This window comes from Sus scrofa, chromosome 3, assembly GCF_054392235.1.
Source record: "Sus scrofa isolate SSC_HxYL_T2T_F1_AM1 chromosome 3, Sscrofa_HxYL_maternal_Yorkshire_Landrace_v2.0, whole genome shotgun sequence".
Taxonomy (NCBI): Eukaryota; Metazoa; Chordata; class Mammalia; order Artiodactyla; family Suidae; genus Sus; species Sus scrofa.
The window spans coordinates 125,369,750-125,386,260 of record NC_139385.1 but is presented as its reverse complement, the minus strand read 5'-3'; the positions used below and the strand labels follow the sequence as shown (position 1 = coordinate 125,386,260).

The window sequence follows — 16,511 nt, the reverse complement described above, 5'->3', positions numbered from 1 at the left end:
GCGTGTGGCCCTAAAAAGACCACCACCACCACCAACAAAAAATTATAAAAAATTATACAACCATTATTTTAAAAAAGAAAGAAAGAAAAGAAAATGAAGCTGAACCACAATTTCAGAGCAATATAAAAAATACTCCAGGAAGTCCCTTGTGGTGCAGTGTTGTCATCACAACAGCCTGGGTCACTGCTGTGGCATGGGTTCAATCCCTGGCCTGGCAACTTCCACATGACAAAGGCACAGCCAAAAAAAACCCCCAAAACCAAAAAACCCCAGATGGATCAAAAACCTAAAACCTAAATTTAAGTTTAAAGTCACAAGTTTTTGAAGAAAATCTAGTATCTGTTTGGACATCCTAGGGATTAAAGAACCCGACTCACTTTACTTTCTTTTTTTTTTTTTTTTTTTTGTCTTTTGCTATTTCTTTGGGCCGCTCCTGCGGCATATGGAGGTTCCCAGGCTAGGGGTCGAATCGGAGCTGGAGCCACTGGCCTACACCAGAGCCACAGCAACGCGGGATCCGAGCCGCGTCTGCAACCTACACCACAGCTCACGGCAACGCCAGATCGTTAACCCACTGAGCAAGGGCAGGGACCGAACCCGCAACCTCATGGTTCCTAGTCGGATTCGTGAACCACTGCGCCACAACGGAACACCCCCACTTTACTTTCTAAATCTATCTGGGCCAATATTATTTTCCCCTGGCTCTAACTTCTTCTGTTAAGGGATAGACTGCAAGTAGACCATGTGACCTCTGCTGCAACAACTCAACTCTGCCATTGTAGCACAAAGTAGCTATAGATAATGTGCAAAAACTAAAAGGAGTGGCTGAATGCCAAAAAAACTTTACAGAAACAGGCAGTGGGGCTGAAATTGGCCTGCAAGCTAGTTTGCTGACTGCTGACTTGTACTCCATAGATTTGGTGGAGGAGTAACAGGCTTCACTATGAGAACAGGTCATCCAGCATCGCACTGAATATTTCAGTGTTGTGCGAGGTACTTCAAAACAAGTTAAGCCATTCTATAATTTTACAGTTCCAACTGTTTAAAAAACATAATTTGCTTTCTGGAGAAACAAAAAAGTTTACCTCTTCCACAGAAATACCTTCAAATATATGTGAAGGGAGGATTTTAATCCATGCCCCTTCCTTACTCCTTTCTCTGGTCTAAATAACATTTTTCTACTGTTCACTATTAGGAACTCCATACACTGAAATACAGTTTCCAATGTTTCATGCTAGTAATAATCAGAATTTTTGATGAATTCCAAACTTCATCTGACAGTGAAGCAAAATCTAATAAACTCCATATTCCTTATTCATAAGGACAATATTTCTCAGATTATTGTGTGCTCCCACCACAGTCACTGAAAAACCCAAGTAACCTCCTATTTAGAAAACCCCATAGGACTGCAATCACTGAGACCTTTAAATTCCAAAATTACATGTGACAATCTTTCTCCTAAGAGAGGACAGGGCCACGATCCAAAAAGACAGTTCTGAGAGAGGGAGTGGGAGGTATCGGGAACTTGGGCTTATCAGACACAACTTAGAATAGATTTACAAGGAGATCCTGCTGAATAGCACTGAGAACTATGTCTAGATACTCATATTGCAACAGAACAAAGGGTGGGGGAAAAAATGTATACATGTAAGGATAACTTGATCCCCTTGCTGTACAGTGGGAAAAAAATAAAAATAAAAAAAATAAAAAATAAAGACAGTTCTGAGGAACTCACACTAGAGTTCTATAGATAGACCCTTCCGTTAGGTCCTGTGTTTAGGTGTATTCCCAACTGAACAACTCAAGTGTTTATTTTCTTAGCAAGCAAAGTTTTTACTAAAGGAAACTCCCAGGGCTGCTGGGAGAGGGAAGAAGACCCCCCCCTTCTCTATTGTCCTATAGAGGTTCTTATCTCTTAAAGGTGGGGAGAAGCACCAAAATAGGGTTCAGAAAGATGTGGTTTTCTCCCATTGGCTTTATTCAATTACCTATATCAGTCCTTGTCCAATCGAGTGTTTAAAAAAGACCAGCACACTGGGTGTTCCCATCATGGCTCAGCGGAAACGAATCTGACTAGTATCCATGAGGACGCAGGTTTGATCCCTGGCCTCACATGGGGGTTAAGGATCCAGTGTTGCCGTGAGCTGTGGTGTAGGTTGCAGAAGCAGCTTGGATCCTGTGGTGCAGGCCCGCAGTTGCAGCTCTGATTCAACCCCTAGCCTGGGAACCTACATATGCTGCGGGTATGGCCCTAAAAAGACATGCCTAAAAACAACACCTGAGAAGTGCAGGCATTCCTGCTGTGGCACAATGAGACTGCCAGTGTCTCTGGAGCACTGGGACCCAGGTTCAATCCCTGACCTGGCACACTGGGTTAGGGATCTGGTGTTGCCTGTGATATAGGTCACAACTGTGGCTTGGATACGATTCCTGGCCTGGGACCTCCATATGCCACAGGGCAGCCCCCGCCCCCACAAAAAAAAGAAAAGAAAAGAAGACAAGCACATTCCCTAACAGGAAGAGACGTTGTCCAAACACTGCCAAAACTCTTGTCTTCTAACTTGTTCTAGCCAAGAACTGGGCATCCTAAAAGTTCTAATTTCTCTAAGAAGTATTAAGGTGGGGAGAACAGTCTTTGTCTTGTCTGCTGGTGGTTTATCTGACTTATTTGGACTCCTCCGAAATGGACTCTGACCTTTCGCATGTGCTAATTCATAGCACTATGACACTGATATCAATATAGTCTAGTAAAAGATGATTTTCAGAATGAGAGATTTAGTTTTGACTTCATAGTCAATTAGCTATGATGATGTGTGTAGCTTACTTACTCTCCATTAATCTCTTACTATAAACTATGGAATGTATCTTGTTCTCTTACTGTAAACCAGGGAAAACAACTTTATCATCTTGTTTTTTCATAATGATTAGAAAAAAGTGGAGTGCCTAATAGATTATTTACAATACAGCAGGTATCTGGAAATAATCATAATTATAAGAAAAAGTCTCAGAATTGAACAAACCTTATAAAACCATAATGATCCTTCTGCAGAGGAGGAAACAGAAGATCAAAATGAGGAGTGACTCACCAGCCACTCTTTCCTTGATAAAAGTGTAAGTCTTAGACCTTTGCCTTATTTCTGATAGACCTAGATCTCTCTGGTCCGTGCTTAAACTCTTCCAAATTTAACCTGAGATTGAAAATTAACATTCTTAATCCCATGAAAAACTCAGAAACCCCTGTTTAATATCTTAAGACAACTTTTGTCCCTGAATGTATTCTATATATGCCTAGATCCTAATATGATAGCTAGGCAAATTTTACTCCATAATTCTGACATTCTGATAAGAGGCATCTTTTCCTTTATAAAGACTTATAGGGCCAACCTATTAAGAATGCTTACAAAAAAGTGTTATTTCTTATTGAATACCTTTGATACACACAAAAAGCCACTTAAAAGTCTCAAGGAGTTCTAAAGGTGACGAAGCCCCAGATAGGTTATAAAGCCACTTACGTGCAGGAAGTAACATACCTGTCGATCCACCTCTGGCAGCAGCAAAAGCAGTCGCTGCTGGCAATCTCCAGGGAGGACGGAAAAGGTGTGTTTGTTAATTAGTGCTCGAAGGTTTGTATTAACCAGAATGGAGTCAGGTGTCTCAACATCAATTTCAGCACATTTAGTCCTCTTCATCTGCCCTATAAAAATAAGGGAAATAATCACTTGGGCTTCCTTCACATTCCTGTTTCTATCTGAACAATACCTTGCTCTGCAGTGCAAAACAACCGCAGTTCTTAGTACTTTAAAAGAGCACACTGTGAAGAAGGTAATACTTAGGGTTCTCAGAAATAAAGCAAGTTTTGTCCACTCATGAAGGATAAAAGAATCTAAGTTATCTTCTCTGCAAAAATGCAATAAGTCTGTAAAAGTGAACCTTTTGCCATATAAAAAAATGCATTCTAGGTTTGAGACTTCATCATTTCCCAAATGGAAATGTTTATAATAATCAACACATACACAGAGTGACTAAAAAACGGAAAAATTCAGATCTATATACAAATCATTCTGAGGCTCCTCTTCCCTTTCCAATGATAATTATTTTCATCAATTTTAATTTGCATTAGCTAAAACTGTTATGACTGAATAGCTTAGCAGTTACAGGAAATCTGTTCACAATCAGAAGGTTTCAGTCAACACTGATGGATTTGAGTACACAAAGTTTTAAAACATAAATGGCAAATACATATATAAACGAAAGACTAACTTGAAAATATATCTGCAAACCACAGCAAAAAGTTACTATTCTTAATATCAAACGTGCATTTATAAATCAATATGAAAAAGACAAATATCGCCAAGAAAAAATGAGCAAAAAAGGAATTAGCAGGCAATTCATGGCTAACTAACTATAAACAGATGCTAAGGTTTTAATATTAAAGAAATGCCAGTTAAACTATTGAACATTTTTTATATATCAAATGGAAAACATTGCAATATAGTGATAGGACTATTGAGGGAAAAAGCAAAATCCATTTCTAATACTGCTGCTGGGGCTGAAATCAGTAACAGAAGAAATCTTGAGAATATACAGTAAAATTTTTAAGTGCATAGGAATTGAGGACCCATAAATTATACAATTAGGAATACTTGCAAACAGCTACATAATCCTGGGTAACCCCTGCCTCCTGGCAAAAGCAAAAGTAATCTTCTTTAATAGTAAAGAGTTTCCCTTAACTTAGGCCCATAGGATTTCTGGAGATGAAAATCCAGCACTATCTAACAAACATTTACCCTGACAAACCAAAAGTTATGCTACTATGACAGAGCCAGCAAACCAGAAATAAAAGATTTAGACATAGGACTGATATCACTAAAACTGTCAAATATACAGCTATGTGTAAAATGATTAAAGAAATGAAGAACAGAATTGTAAAGATGAGCAAATTGTAAAGAAACGAACACAAAGACTTTAAAAAATGGGGAAAAGGAAAATAAATAAATAGGATTTATGTATGCATTTAAAATAAAAACTTCTGAAATCAGATACCGAGTGGACTAAAGAGGAGGGAATTACAGCCACACAATTCACCCAGAATATAGGAAAGACAGAGAAATTACTCTTAAGGGCTTTAGCACAAAGATGAATGACAGAATGAGAAGGTCTAATATGTGCTTGACTGGAGACCCAGAAAGAAGAAATTGAGAAAACGGAAAAAAGCTGTTGCCTGGTTTTGAATAATGTGCAGCAGAACATTTATGAGAACTGGTGAAACCACAAACTGAAAGATTTAGAAGCATAACATATTCAAAGCAGGATGAGACAAAACCCATGCTTAGGCCCAGCTTAATAAAACTGCTCATCAAAGACCAAGAAATAGCTTGGAAACATCCATAAGGAAGGAAAGACTTCCTTAAAAAGTACAGAATAACAGCAAGCTTAACAATAAAGCAATCCATAACAAATGGATCACTCTAAAATGTTGAGCGAACGTAACTGTCAATGGTATACCTATCGACCGTCACTGATATACCCAACGGTACCTAATGTTGGTATATTAAACTCTCCTTCCAGAACGAAAATGAAATGAGACATTTACAGAAATAAAATTAAAGGCTTTTTCTACCAAGACAAATGCTCTAAATAAAGTTCTCAAAAGACAGTACTTAGGAAGGAAAATCACTGCAGAAGGAAGGGCTGAAATACAATGGAGCAAGATAGACATGTTTGCATAAAACAACAGTATTCTAGTGCTTAATTTGTGAGATTATTAACAGAAATGTCAGATAATAGTATTTATGTCCAGACAGAAAAGATGGGTGTTGGAGTTCCCGTTGTGGCACAGTGGTTAACGAATCCGACTAGGAACCATGAGGTTGTGGGTTCGATCCCTGGCCTTGCTCAGCGGGTTAAGGATCCGACGTTGCCGTGAGCTGAGGTGTAGGTCGCAGAAATGGCTCGGATCCCGCATTGCTGTGGCCCTGGTGTAGGCCAGTGGCTACAGCTCTGATTCAACTCCTAGCCTGGGAACCTCCACATGCCGTGGGAGTGGCCCAAGAAATGGCAAAAAGACAAAAAAAAAAAAAAAAAAAAAAGATGAGTGTTAAGTTGTTATAAAGCACTTCCACTGTCCTAGAATAAAATCAAGATGGTTACTTTTTTTGCTAAGAGAATAAAACTATCAATGTGAAGCAGTGAATATTAACTTACTGTGGTAATCATTTCCCACTATATACATATATCAAGCCAACAGGTTGTATCTGTAAAACTAATAGAACAAAAAACAGAATGTATATAAAACTCAGTAGAGAAGTTCCTGTTGTGGCTCAGCAGAAATGAATCTGACTAGTATCCATGACGATGTGGGTTCGATCTCTGGCCTTGCTCAGTGGTTCGGGGATCCGGCATTGCTATGAGCTATAGCGTAAGTCGCAGACATGGCTCGGATCCTGCATTGCTATGGCTATGGCATAGGCCAGCAGCTGTAGCTCTGATTCAACCCCTAGGCTGGGAACGTCCATATGCCGCAAATGTGGCCCTAGAAAGCAAAAAAAAAAAAACCAAAAAAACACACAAAAAACCCCAAAAAACCAACCCTCCCCCAAAACCCACCCAAACAAACAGAAAACAACTCAGGAGAGGAGCGAAAAGAATTATGAAGGAATTAAAATGGACAACAGGAGTTCCCTGGTGGCGTAAGGGGTTAAGGATTTGGTGTTGTCACTGCTGTGGCTCAGGTCGCTGCTATAGCACAGGTTTGACCCCCGGCCCAGGAACTTCTTCATGCTGCAGGCATGGCCAAAGAAAGAAAGAAAATAGACAGCAGTTAAAAAAACTTCAGCCAAGTCAAAAAAATAGTTTATTCATTAAAAAAAATAAATAAATAAAATGAGGACAAACATCAACAAAAAAATAAGACCATAGAAACAAGTCCAAATAGATTAAAGATCACAATAAATGTAAATGGATAAAATTCACCAAAGAAGAGATCTACGTATTAGATTAAAAAATAAAGAAATTTCAGTTAGCTATATGTTGTTTAAGATATACCTAAAGTACAAATACACAGAAATGAACAAAGTAAAAATATGCCAGGCAAAAACTACCCAAAGAAAATCTGATATACCTCTATTAATATCAAATGAAAGATACCTGAAGTATAAAAAACTTAATTTGCAATTGATTGGATAAAAAAATAGAGTTCAGTGGGGGAAAAAAATGTATACATGTAAGAATAACTTGATCCCCATGTTGTACAGCGGGGGGTGGGGGGGGGAGTTCAACCCACCAGGAAGATTTTAAACATGAAAAAACATCTAATATAATAAGGTAGCTTCAAAATATGTGAAATAAACTAACTGAACAATCAGAGAAGTGGACAAAGCCACCATGAGGATAGGAGAGCTCAATAAATCAAGCATACCAAAAGCAGCCAAAAAAAGCAGAGGGGGAAAAGGCGGAACTATTTTTCAGATCAACAAGTCGATCCAATCAACACCAAATTCTGTGTTGAGTAGACAGTACACTTACAATTCATTATCATTATTTCAAAAAAGCAGGTCTCAGTAAATTTGAAATGTTAGTAGTAATTATACCAATAACCAATAACAGCAGCAATTAAGTACATTTATATAGGGCTTCCTAATTGCCGGGCATTATTTTTTACTATTAAGTTACAGTGCAGGAATTTGAACCCCAATATTGGGGCTTCACTGTCTGCAACAACGGACATCATTATATGTAATATAATATATATTCTATACCTGATGACACAGGTATCATCATTATTATATATAGGTACAGGTATCATATTATCATTATAATACATAGCAGGCACACATATCACATAGCATGCCTCTGATAACATGGTATTAAAAATTCATAACAAAAATATGAAACCCCTACATACTCAAAATTAAAAAAAAAAAAAAAAAAAGCTTCAAAAAAACCTTCTAGGACAAAGGAGAAATCACAATAAAAATAAAAAATTTCAGGAGTTCCCATCATGCTCAGTGGTAATGAACCAGACTGGGATCCATAAGGATGCAGGTTCAATCAATCCCTGGCCTCGCTCAGGAGTTGCTGTGAACTGTGGTGTAGGTCAGACGTAGCTTGGATCCCATGTAGTTGTGGCTGTGGTGTAGGGCAGCAGCTGCAGCTCCAATTCAACCCCTAGCCTGGGAACTTCATATGCCACAGGTTTTGGCCCTGGAAAAAAAAAATTCAAACCAAATGATAATAAAAACAGTACATAAGACATATAGGTAAATGCTGTCCAAAAAAATGAAATAGTGCCAATATATAACATGAAAAGTAAAGGTTTCTACATTCAAATCTTGGCTTCCTGCCCAAAATAAGATTTTAATTTGAAAAAATGAAATCACAATATACATTATCATATTTTGTTTTTTCCTTCACTGAATATCTCGAGCATCTTTCCAAACTACACCAACAAATCCACCTCTTTCTTTTAAAAAAGCCCCATCATGGAGTTCCTGCTGTGGCTCACTGGAAACTGACTGATTAGTATCCATGAGGATGAGGGTTCAATCCCTGGCCGTGAGCTGTGGTGTAGGTCAGACATAGCCTGGACCTGTCATTGCTATGGCTGTGGTGGAGGCTGGCAGCTATTGCTCTGACTGTCCCCTAGTCTGGGATCTTACCTTTTCTATTTTTTTCTTTTAGTTTAGGTTATCCTATTTTATATTTTACTTGAAATCTGAGCTATATGTATTCTTCTGACTGAATCTGGGATGTAAAAATATATGATACACTATTAATTTTATTCAAGTTAAAATAATTAAACCGAAGGTAACAAAAAATCTTGTGAATTATCTAATTTAGTTTTATCTTTTATTATAAATGTGCAACTTCTTCCATATGTTATGAAAATACTTATTTGAGCATATTTTTTTAAATGCCTATATTATTTTTCTTTTTTAAAAAATGGAATGAATTTTATTATATTTATAGTTGTACAACAATCACTACAACCCAATTTTACAGCATTTTCATGCCTAACCCCCAGCCCATTCCTCCCCCACCCCAACCTATCTCCTTTGGAAATCATAAGTTTTTCAAAGTCTGAGAGTCAGTATCTGTTCTGTTAAGAAGTTCACTGTATCCTTTTTTTAGATTCCACACATAAGTGATAGCATATGATGCTGGTGTCTGTCTGACTAATTTCACTTAGAATAACTTCTAGGTCCATCCATGCTACTGCAAATGCCATTATTTCATTCCTTTTTATGGCTGAGCAATACTCCATTGTGTACATGTACCACATTTTCTTTATCCACTCCTTTGCTGATGGGGCATTTAAGTTGCTTCCATGGCTTGGCTACTGCACATAGTGCTGCAAAGACCACTGAATACATGTATCTTTTCAAGTCATGGTTTTTTCTGGATAGATGCCCAGGAGTGGGATTACTGGATCAAATGGTAATTCCATTTTTAGTTTTTTGAGGAATCTCCATACTGTTTTCCAAAGTGGTTCCAATTTACATTCCCACCAACAGTGTAACAGGGCTCCCTTTTTCTCCATACTTTCTCCAGAATTTATTGTTCGCACACTTTTTGATGTTGGCCATTCTGGCTGGTATAAGGTGGTACCGCATAGTGGTTTTGGTTTGCACTTCTCTAATAATGAGTGATGTTGAACATGTTTTAAGGTGTTTTTTTTGGCCATCTGTAAGTTTTTTGTCTCTTTAGCTCGTCTGCCCATTTTCGGATGGGGCTGTTTGTTTTTTGGTATTGAGGTGCAGGAGGTGTTTACATATTTTGGAGATTAATCCCTTGTCAGGCGTTTTATTTGCAAATATTTTCTCCCAATCTGTGGGTTGTCTTTTGCACAAAAGAAAATGAACTTTCATTTACTTCTCGGCCATTAAGTCAAACTTTAACATACTATACCTTCTTTTTTGATAGTTAATTTTTCCTAGCTGTGTTATGAAAGAAATTCTTGGCCATATATAACTTCTTTTTTTTTTTTTTTTTTTTTTTGTCTTTTTTTGCTATTTCTTTGGGCCGCTCCCGTGGCATATGGAGGTTTCCAGACTAGGGGTTGAATTGGAGCTATAGCCACTGGCCTATGCCAGAGCCACAGCAACGCGAGATCCCAGCCGCGTCTGCAACCTACACTATAGCTCACGGCAACGCCGGATCGTTAACCCACCGAGCAAGGGCAGGGACTGAACCCGCAACCTCATGGTTCCTAGTCGGATTCGTTAACCACTGCGCCACGACGGGAACTCCGCCAATAACTTCTTAATTTTGTAACTCCACATGTCAACTGCAACTGAATGAAGATAAGTTGTGACTAACTGAATTTAGTAGAATATTAGTTCCATAAGGAAGAAATTTTGTTTTGTTCCCCATCATATCTCTTGGGCCCTAAACCTGTGTTTGGCATATTAGTTTATCTTAAGTATTTATTTATACAAATCAGTATTTTTATTCTCTTGGCAGTGGAAGTAATGATCAGAGGACATGTTCAGCTTATGACAGATATTGTCTCTAAGAAAAATGCAGCAATTTATAAACCTAGACTCAAACCAGATTTTTACAAAGAACTTATCTGAAAATATTCTTACTCTTAATAATTTAGAAGGATATGGATTATATAAAGGAATATAAAAGAACACTCCTTTACAATTTTATTGGCATTGCTGCACTATCATTTTACCTTCTACGGCTGCTGTAATGTCTGCCGTACTTGAATCTTTACATGTACAGCACTCTTTTCTCTTTGGAGGCTTTTTTTAGAATTTTCTCATTATCCTAGATATTTTGAAATTTCAAAAGAATCTGCCTTGGAATAGGTTTCTTTATGTTCATGTTTCTTGATATCAGTTATGTACTTTGAGTATAATCTACTGCTTTCAATTCTACAGAACTGAAAGCAGCAGAAATGAAATGATGTGTATTCTCTCATCATTTACCTCCCTTTCAATTACTGGTCTTTCTTTCTGATACTCCTACTATTTAAGACACTGTACAGCCTGGATTGGTGTTTCTACCTTCTTATCTCCTCTCTTCTTTTGAATCTCTCCTTTGACCTGGGAGAAGCTGTTCTGGTAAATTTCTTCAACTTTAAGGATTTCCATTATAATTTTTTATTTCGTCTATCACATAATTTAACAGCCTTGAACGCTTTAATTTTCTGATTTTTTTTTTTTTTTTTTGACCGCACCTGTGTCACAAAGAACTTCCCAGGTCAGGGATCAAACCCATGCTACAGCAATGACTTCAGCCACAGCAGTGACAATGTGGATCCTTAACCCACTAGGTTACCAGGGAATACCAATTTTCAGATTTTTAATTTTTTTCTATTTTGGCCGCCACCACAGCATATGGAATTCCCAAGCCAGGGATTAAATCCAAACTGGAGCTTTGATCTGCACCACAGCTGCACCAACACCAGATCCTTAATCCACTACACTGGGCTGGGGATCGAATCCGGACTCCAGAGAAACAAGCCAGATCATTAACTCAATGAGCTAGAGTGGAAATTCTATTTTAATTTTAAAAACAGTATTCTATTCTTTCATTATTGCAATATCGTCTTTTCTTTCTTTCTGCAAGTTTATAGTTTTTAAAGTTAGGAGGCTCCTGTCGTGGTGCAGTGGAAATGAATCTGACTAGGAACCATGAGGTTGCGGGTTCCATCCCTGCCCTTGCTCAGTGGGTTAAGGATCTGGTGTTGCTGTGAGCTGTGGTGTAGGTCGAAGACGCAGTTCGGACCTGGCATCACTGTGGCTCTGACGTAGGCTGGCGGCTACAGTTCCAATTAGACCCCTAGCATGGGAACCTCCATATGCCGCAGGGGGCAGCCCTAAAAGGACAAAAGACAATAAATAAATAAATAAATAAATAAATAAAAAGTTTTTTGTTTAAAGTTTTGTCTTTCTTGAATTTTTTTTTTTTTTCCCTGCGTCTGTATTACAGCTTCTGTCTCTCATGATTCAAGTTTTCTTCAAAGGTGATTCTTAGTGATCACAAGTAAGAGAAAGGCACTAAAAAGGCTGACTGAAAATTTGGGGTTCATCTTGTAGATTACGACCTCTACAGAAGTGTAATCAAGATCATCTGTTTATCTGGCAATCTATAAATCTGCATGTAGATTGTTTCTGAAGCCATTCAACTTCTTTAGGTATCAATCCCCCAAACTCTTGTTGGAATATAGGTGGGGAGGAGGAACAAAGTAGTGGAGGTAGAAATATGCCTCGCTACTAACATTCTAGCAGGAGGATCACTATTCAGTAATTGTATTTTACTTGATTTCCCTGATTCCAGGACACTTCCTCACTATCTGTCCTCTGCTATCTGTGTCCTCTCTGAATGTGAAGTCCATATGGTTTAATCTCACCTCGAAATAAACCTCTTGTCTAGGGTGAGGCAACAAGCTGCTTCTAATTAACTTTCAAAGAAGGTTCTTCTTTTCAACCCTATGCTTCATCTTTCTCTACTATGATACATGATATTGAAGTAGGAGGTATACGGGCCTCTGGGCCGAGAAGAGCTGGGCCTTGGTTCTCTTTGACATCTCAGGGAGAAAGTTAATGGCAGGAGTTCAGCTCTGCTGCAGTAAAAAGATAACATGGCCACATCAATCTCTCCTGGGGTTAAGGAGACCTCCCCAACTATACATGTACAGAAAGGCTCTGAAGATTCAAAAAGGGAGGGTAGGCCAGGCCATGATAAATCCAGTTAGCCATCCCATAACCCTCTGCCCTGGAATCCCTCTTGGCCAAAAGATGCACAGGCATATCAGGGAGGGCCCTGAGTCTGGTCAGGTGTGAGAAATAAAACAAATAATTGCCAAAGGAGAACAAAGACCAGGAACCTATATAAGTGTCAAATCACTTCTCTGGCACGCTCCTCATTCAAGGGGACTCCCACACCTGCACTCCCCTTCTGAGTGCGTATTACTGTCCTCCTTCTATCTGAACAGGTAACTGCCCTGTGTGCTCTCCCAAATGTTGCACTGTGTCTCTAACAAACTTTGTTTTTATAGTCTTTGCCTCCTTGAAACATTCTTATTTTCAACAAAGGCAAGAATCAGGGCAATTCTGCTTTTAGCCTCCAGCTGGTCTAGTGGCTAGGATTCCTGGTTTTCATCTAGTCTGCCCAGGTTTAATTCCTGAGCAGGGAATTAAGATCTCACTTCAAGACAAAACTCACAGCTGTCTCCCCGAGATCAGCATCTCCAATTCTGAAACTGTTGCGGTGTTCTACAGCCTTAGCTGGCTTGCTTCTTACTAGCATCTGCTTCTCAGCTCTGTGAAAAACTCCATCCAGTTTTCATCTTTCAAAATCTGTTGATACTGCTGACCATCTGTTTTCTCCTTGTTTTCTTGATCCTTATGGGTTTAATCTTATTTCCATATTCTCACTTTTGTGGGATTTTAGAGGGAGCAGGAAAGAGGGTTTAGTTTGCCATGTTTAATTAATTCTAAGTCCTTCTATCTTTCTGTACACATAAGAGATAAAATGTAAATAATACTGGAAAAAACCCTCTGTCAGAAAGAGAAATAAACCACAAAAGGGTTGATAACAGATCTTATTCTGAAATGAAGTTTGAAAGACAGGATACGAAGAAATGAAGAGAGTCAGGGTAGTGAACAGGAAGTAGCAATTAAGCCAAGCAGTTGATGAATTTCAAACACAGTTGACAATTTAAGGTGTGAGACCTTTGTAAGGTAACTTACTTGTATGGAGCCTGTCAGACCTTGGGAATGACTTCTTCCCCAGGCCTAGCAAAGGATTATCCACTTTAACTGAAGAAGAAAAGCTAGAGTTTGAGTTCTGAGGGCTGCTTGACTGTCCGTCAGACTGCTTTCCTTCCCATATTGCTAGAGGAAAAAAAATATATAAAAAAAGGGTGAGCCTGAGGTTATAGATAGAAATCAATCAATCAATCAGACAAACAATTAAATCAGCCAACGCTAACCCAAGGGAGTTATGTATGAAGCAACGTGACCCTGCAAATGTGTTTTAAATTAGGTGCCAAAAAATATGAGTTCCAGAGTTCCCGTCGTGGTGCAGAGGAAACGAATCTGACTAGGAAACATGAGTTCAAGGATTCGATCCCTGGCCTTGCTCAGTGGGTTAAGGATTGGCATTGCCGCGAGCTGTGGTGTAGGTTGCAGATGCAGCTTGGATTCTGCGTGGCTGTGGCTGTGATGCAGGCCAGAATTAGACCCCTAGCCTGGGAACCTCCATGTGCTGTGGGTGCAGCCCTAAAAAAAAAAAGCAATCAATCAACCAACCAATCAATCAATAAATAGGAGTTCCCATTGTGGCTCGGCAGGTTAAGAACCCAATTAGTATCCATGAGGATGTAGGTTCAAGCCCTGGTCTCACTCAGTGGGTTAAGAATCTGGTGTTGCCACAAGCTGCAGCAGACATTGCAGAGGCAGCCGGATCCCGCATTGCTGTGGCTGTGGTGTAGGCCTGTAGCTATAGCTCCAATTTGACCCCTAGCCTGGGAACTTCCATATGCTGTGGGGGATGGTCCTAAGAGGGGGAAAAAAAAAAAAAAAAAAAAAGGAGTTGAAAAATAAATCTCTTTCCTCCTCCCAGCACATTATTTGCTTCTGGTGGTAAATCTCCTTCCTAACAAATATGCAAGGTTCTGCAAAAACAGTTTAAATCCAGCAAACCCATATAATCAGCTGGCATCAAAAAGAACTGTGTAATGAAATACAAAGTCTGTATCTAGACCAGTTTAGATTCAAAACAAAACAAGCAACAACAATAAAAAATCCAAAGGCCGGGAGTTTCTGTCATGGCGCAGCGGAAACGAATCAATCTGACTAGGAACTGTGAGGTTTCGGGTTTGATCCCTGGCCTCACTCAGTGGGCTGAGGATCTGGCATTGCCGTGTCTCTGGCGTAGGCCGGCAGCAACAGCTCCGATTAGACCCCTAGGCCTGGGAACCTCCATATGCCACAGGGGCGGCTCTGAAAGGACAAAAGACAAAAAAAAAAAAAAAGCCAAAAGCCCATAGATATGTCCACTGGAAACTCAAAAGGTAGCATATATACTTAGGAAAACCTATTATTCTTAAAGGAGGGACCTGGTGAAGAATTCAGTTTGAACATCTTGGAAACATCTGATTTATAAGACTACTATTAGAGGTTTCCAAATACTATTACGTTAGACATATTGGAAGTTAGTCATTCATCTTATTCTAAATGCAAATCCCAATGATTTCTTTTTTAATAACCACATGATTTCTTTATATAAGTTTTCCCATTTATCCTAGATGTATTTATATTGATGATCTGAGAGTACAAGGATCATGTAAATACTGTGATTTAAAAATAAACTACACACACGCAAAGTTGGTATATACAAAATACTGGAAACGGAAACTTCCACAGAAAAGATAATGAATATGCCTACCAGGCTTGGCCGGTATGGAGTCACTGGCTGCTTTGACAGTCTTCAGAGAGAGGTGCTGGTTGGAGGAGATGGACATGCTTGGCCTGCATTGCTGCTGCTGCTGCTTTTTCTGTTGCTGCTGTTTTAGAGCCTATAAAGAGAAAACTGACTGAGAAATAAAACAAATCAGTTTTTAGCTAATAACAAAAAATAAATGACTTCTTTTTAAGTGGTAAGGAGCTTGCTGATTATCCAATTTCTTCGAAATCTATCAAAGTAAACAAAAACCTAAATTAAACTAATTAAATACAGGTCTAAATGATCCCCCTAGGAGTTTGGATATATTTTTTTAAAAACCAATGTTCTCCTTTATGTAAATGTGAGAAATCATCATTAACATTTTTTAGAAATCACCAACACACAATGGTCTTCTCATACTTGCAATAACAAAGAATTAGATGTTTTCAAACATTTTGAAAACAGATTTCTAAGCCCAATACCAGGAACAGTTCCATTTGTATCAACTTTATGTAGATATGTAAATATTTAGCTTATGTATGTTTCAGGGTTGCTCCATTTGAACAAAGAGTTGTAAATAACTACCTGAGGCTGATCTTGTGTAAAAGCAGTAAGATTTGGCCCAATGACCAAAGAAATCTCAGCAATGCATAGTAATGCAGTAAACTGAAGGGAAGGAAGATCAGAAAACACTGGTTCCAAGAACAGTATGGTTCCTTCTGGCTATTTCAGAATATTTTAACTTCTATGATGTTCTTAGTTTATAGAATATACTAAACTACTTAGAATGAGCAGAAAGACAGACAGCTTCCTAGATTTCAATCATAAAGATATATAAAGGCAACTTCTTTTTTTAACTCAAGAGTTAAAAAAAGGGGGGGGTTCCCATCGTGGCACAGTGGAAACAAATGCGACTAGTAACCTCGAGGTTTCGGGTTCGATCCCTGACCTAGCTCAGTGGGTTAAAGATCTGGTGTTGCCGTGAGCTATGGTGTAGGTTGCAGACACAGCTCGGATCCTGCATTGCTGTGGCTCTGGTGTGGGCCAGAAGCTATAGCTCTGATTCGACCCCTAGCCTAGGAACCTCCATATGTGTTTGAGTGGGGCCCTAA

General features: G+C 38.9%; 2 protein-coding genes across 2 annotated transcripts in view; one reads left to right on the top strand and one right to left on the bottom strand.

The window, feature by feature from the left end:
- Positions 1-16,511, top strand: part of HADHB (hydroxyacyl-CoA dehydrogenase trifunctional multienzyme complex subunit beta) — a 602,797-nt gene that overhangs the window by 153,737 nt on the left and 432,549 nt on the right. The window lies entirely within an intron of this gene.
- ASXL2 (ASXL transcriptional regulator 2) overlaps positions 1-16,511 on the bottom strand; it is a 136,172-nt gene that overhangs the window by 18,576 nt on the left and 101,085 nt on the right. The window contains exons 6-8 of the mRNA XM_003125333.7: positions 15,403-15,532; positions 13,704-13,847; positions 3,531-3,694 (exon numbers count right to left, since the gene is read on the bottom strand). Of these exons, the coding sequence (XP_003125381.6) occupies positions 3,531-3,694; positions 13,704-13,847; positions 15,403-15,532 (438 nt within the window). The remainder of the gene's footprint in view (positions 1-3,530; positions 3,695-13,703; positions 13,848-15,402; positions 15,533-16,511) is intronic.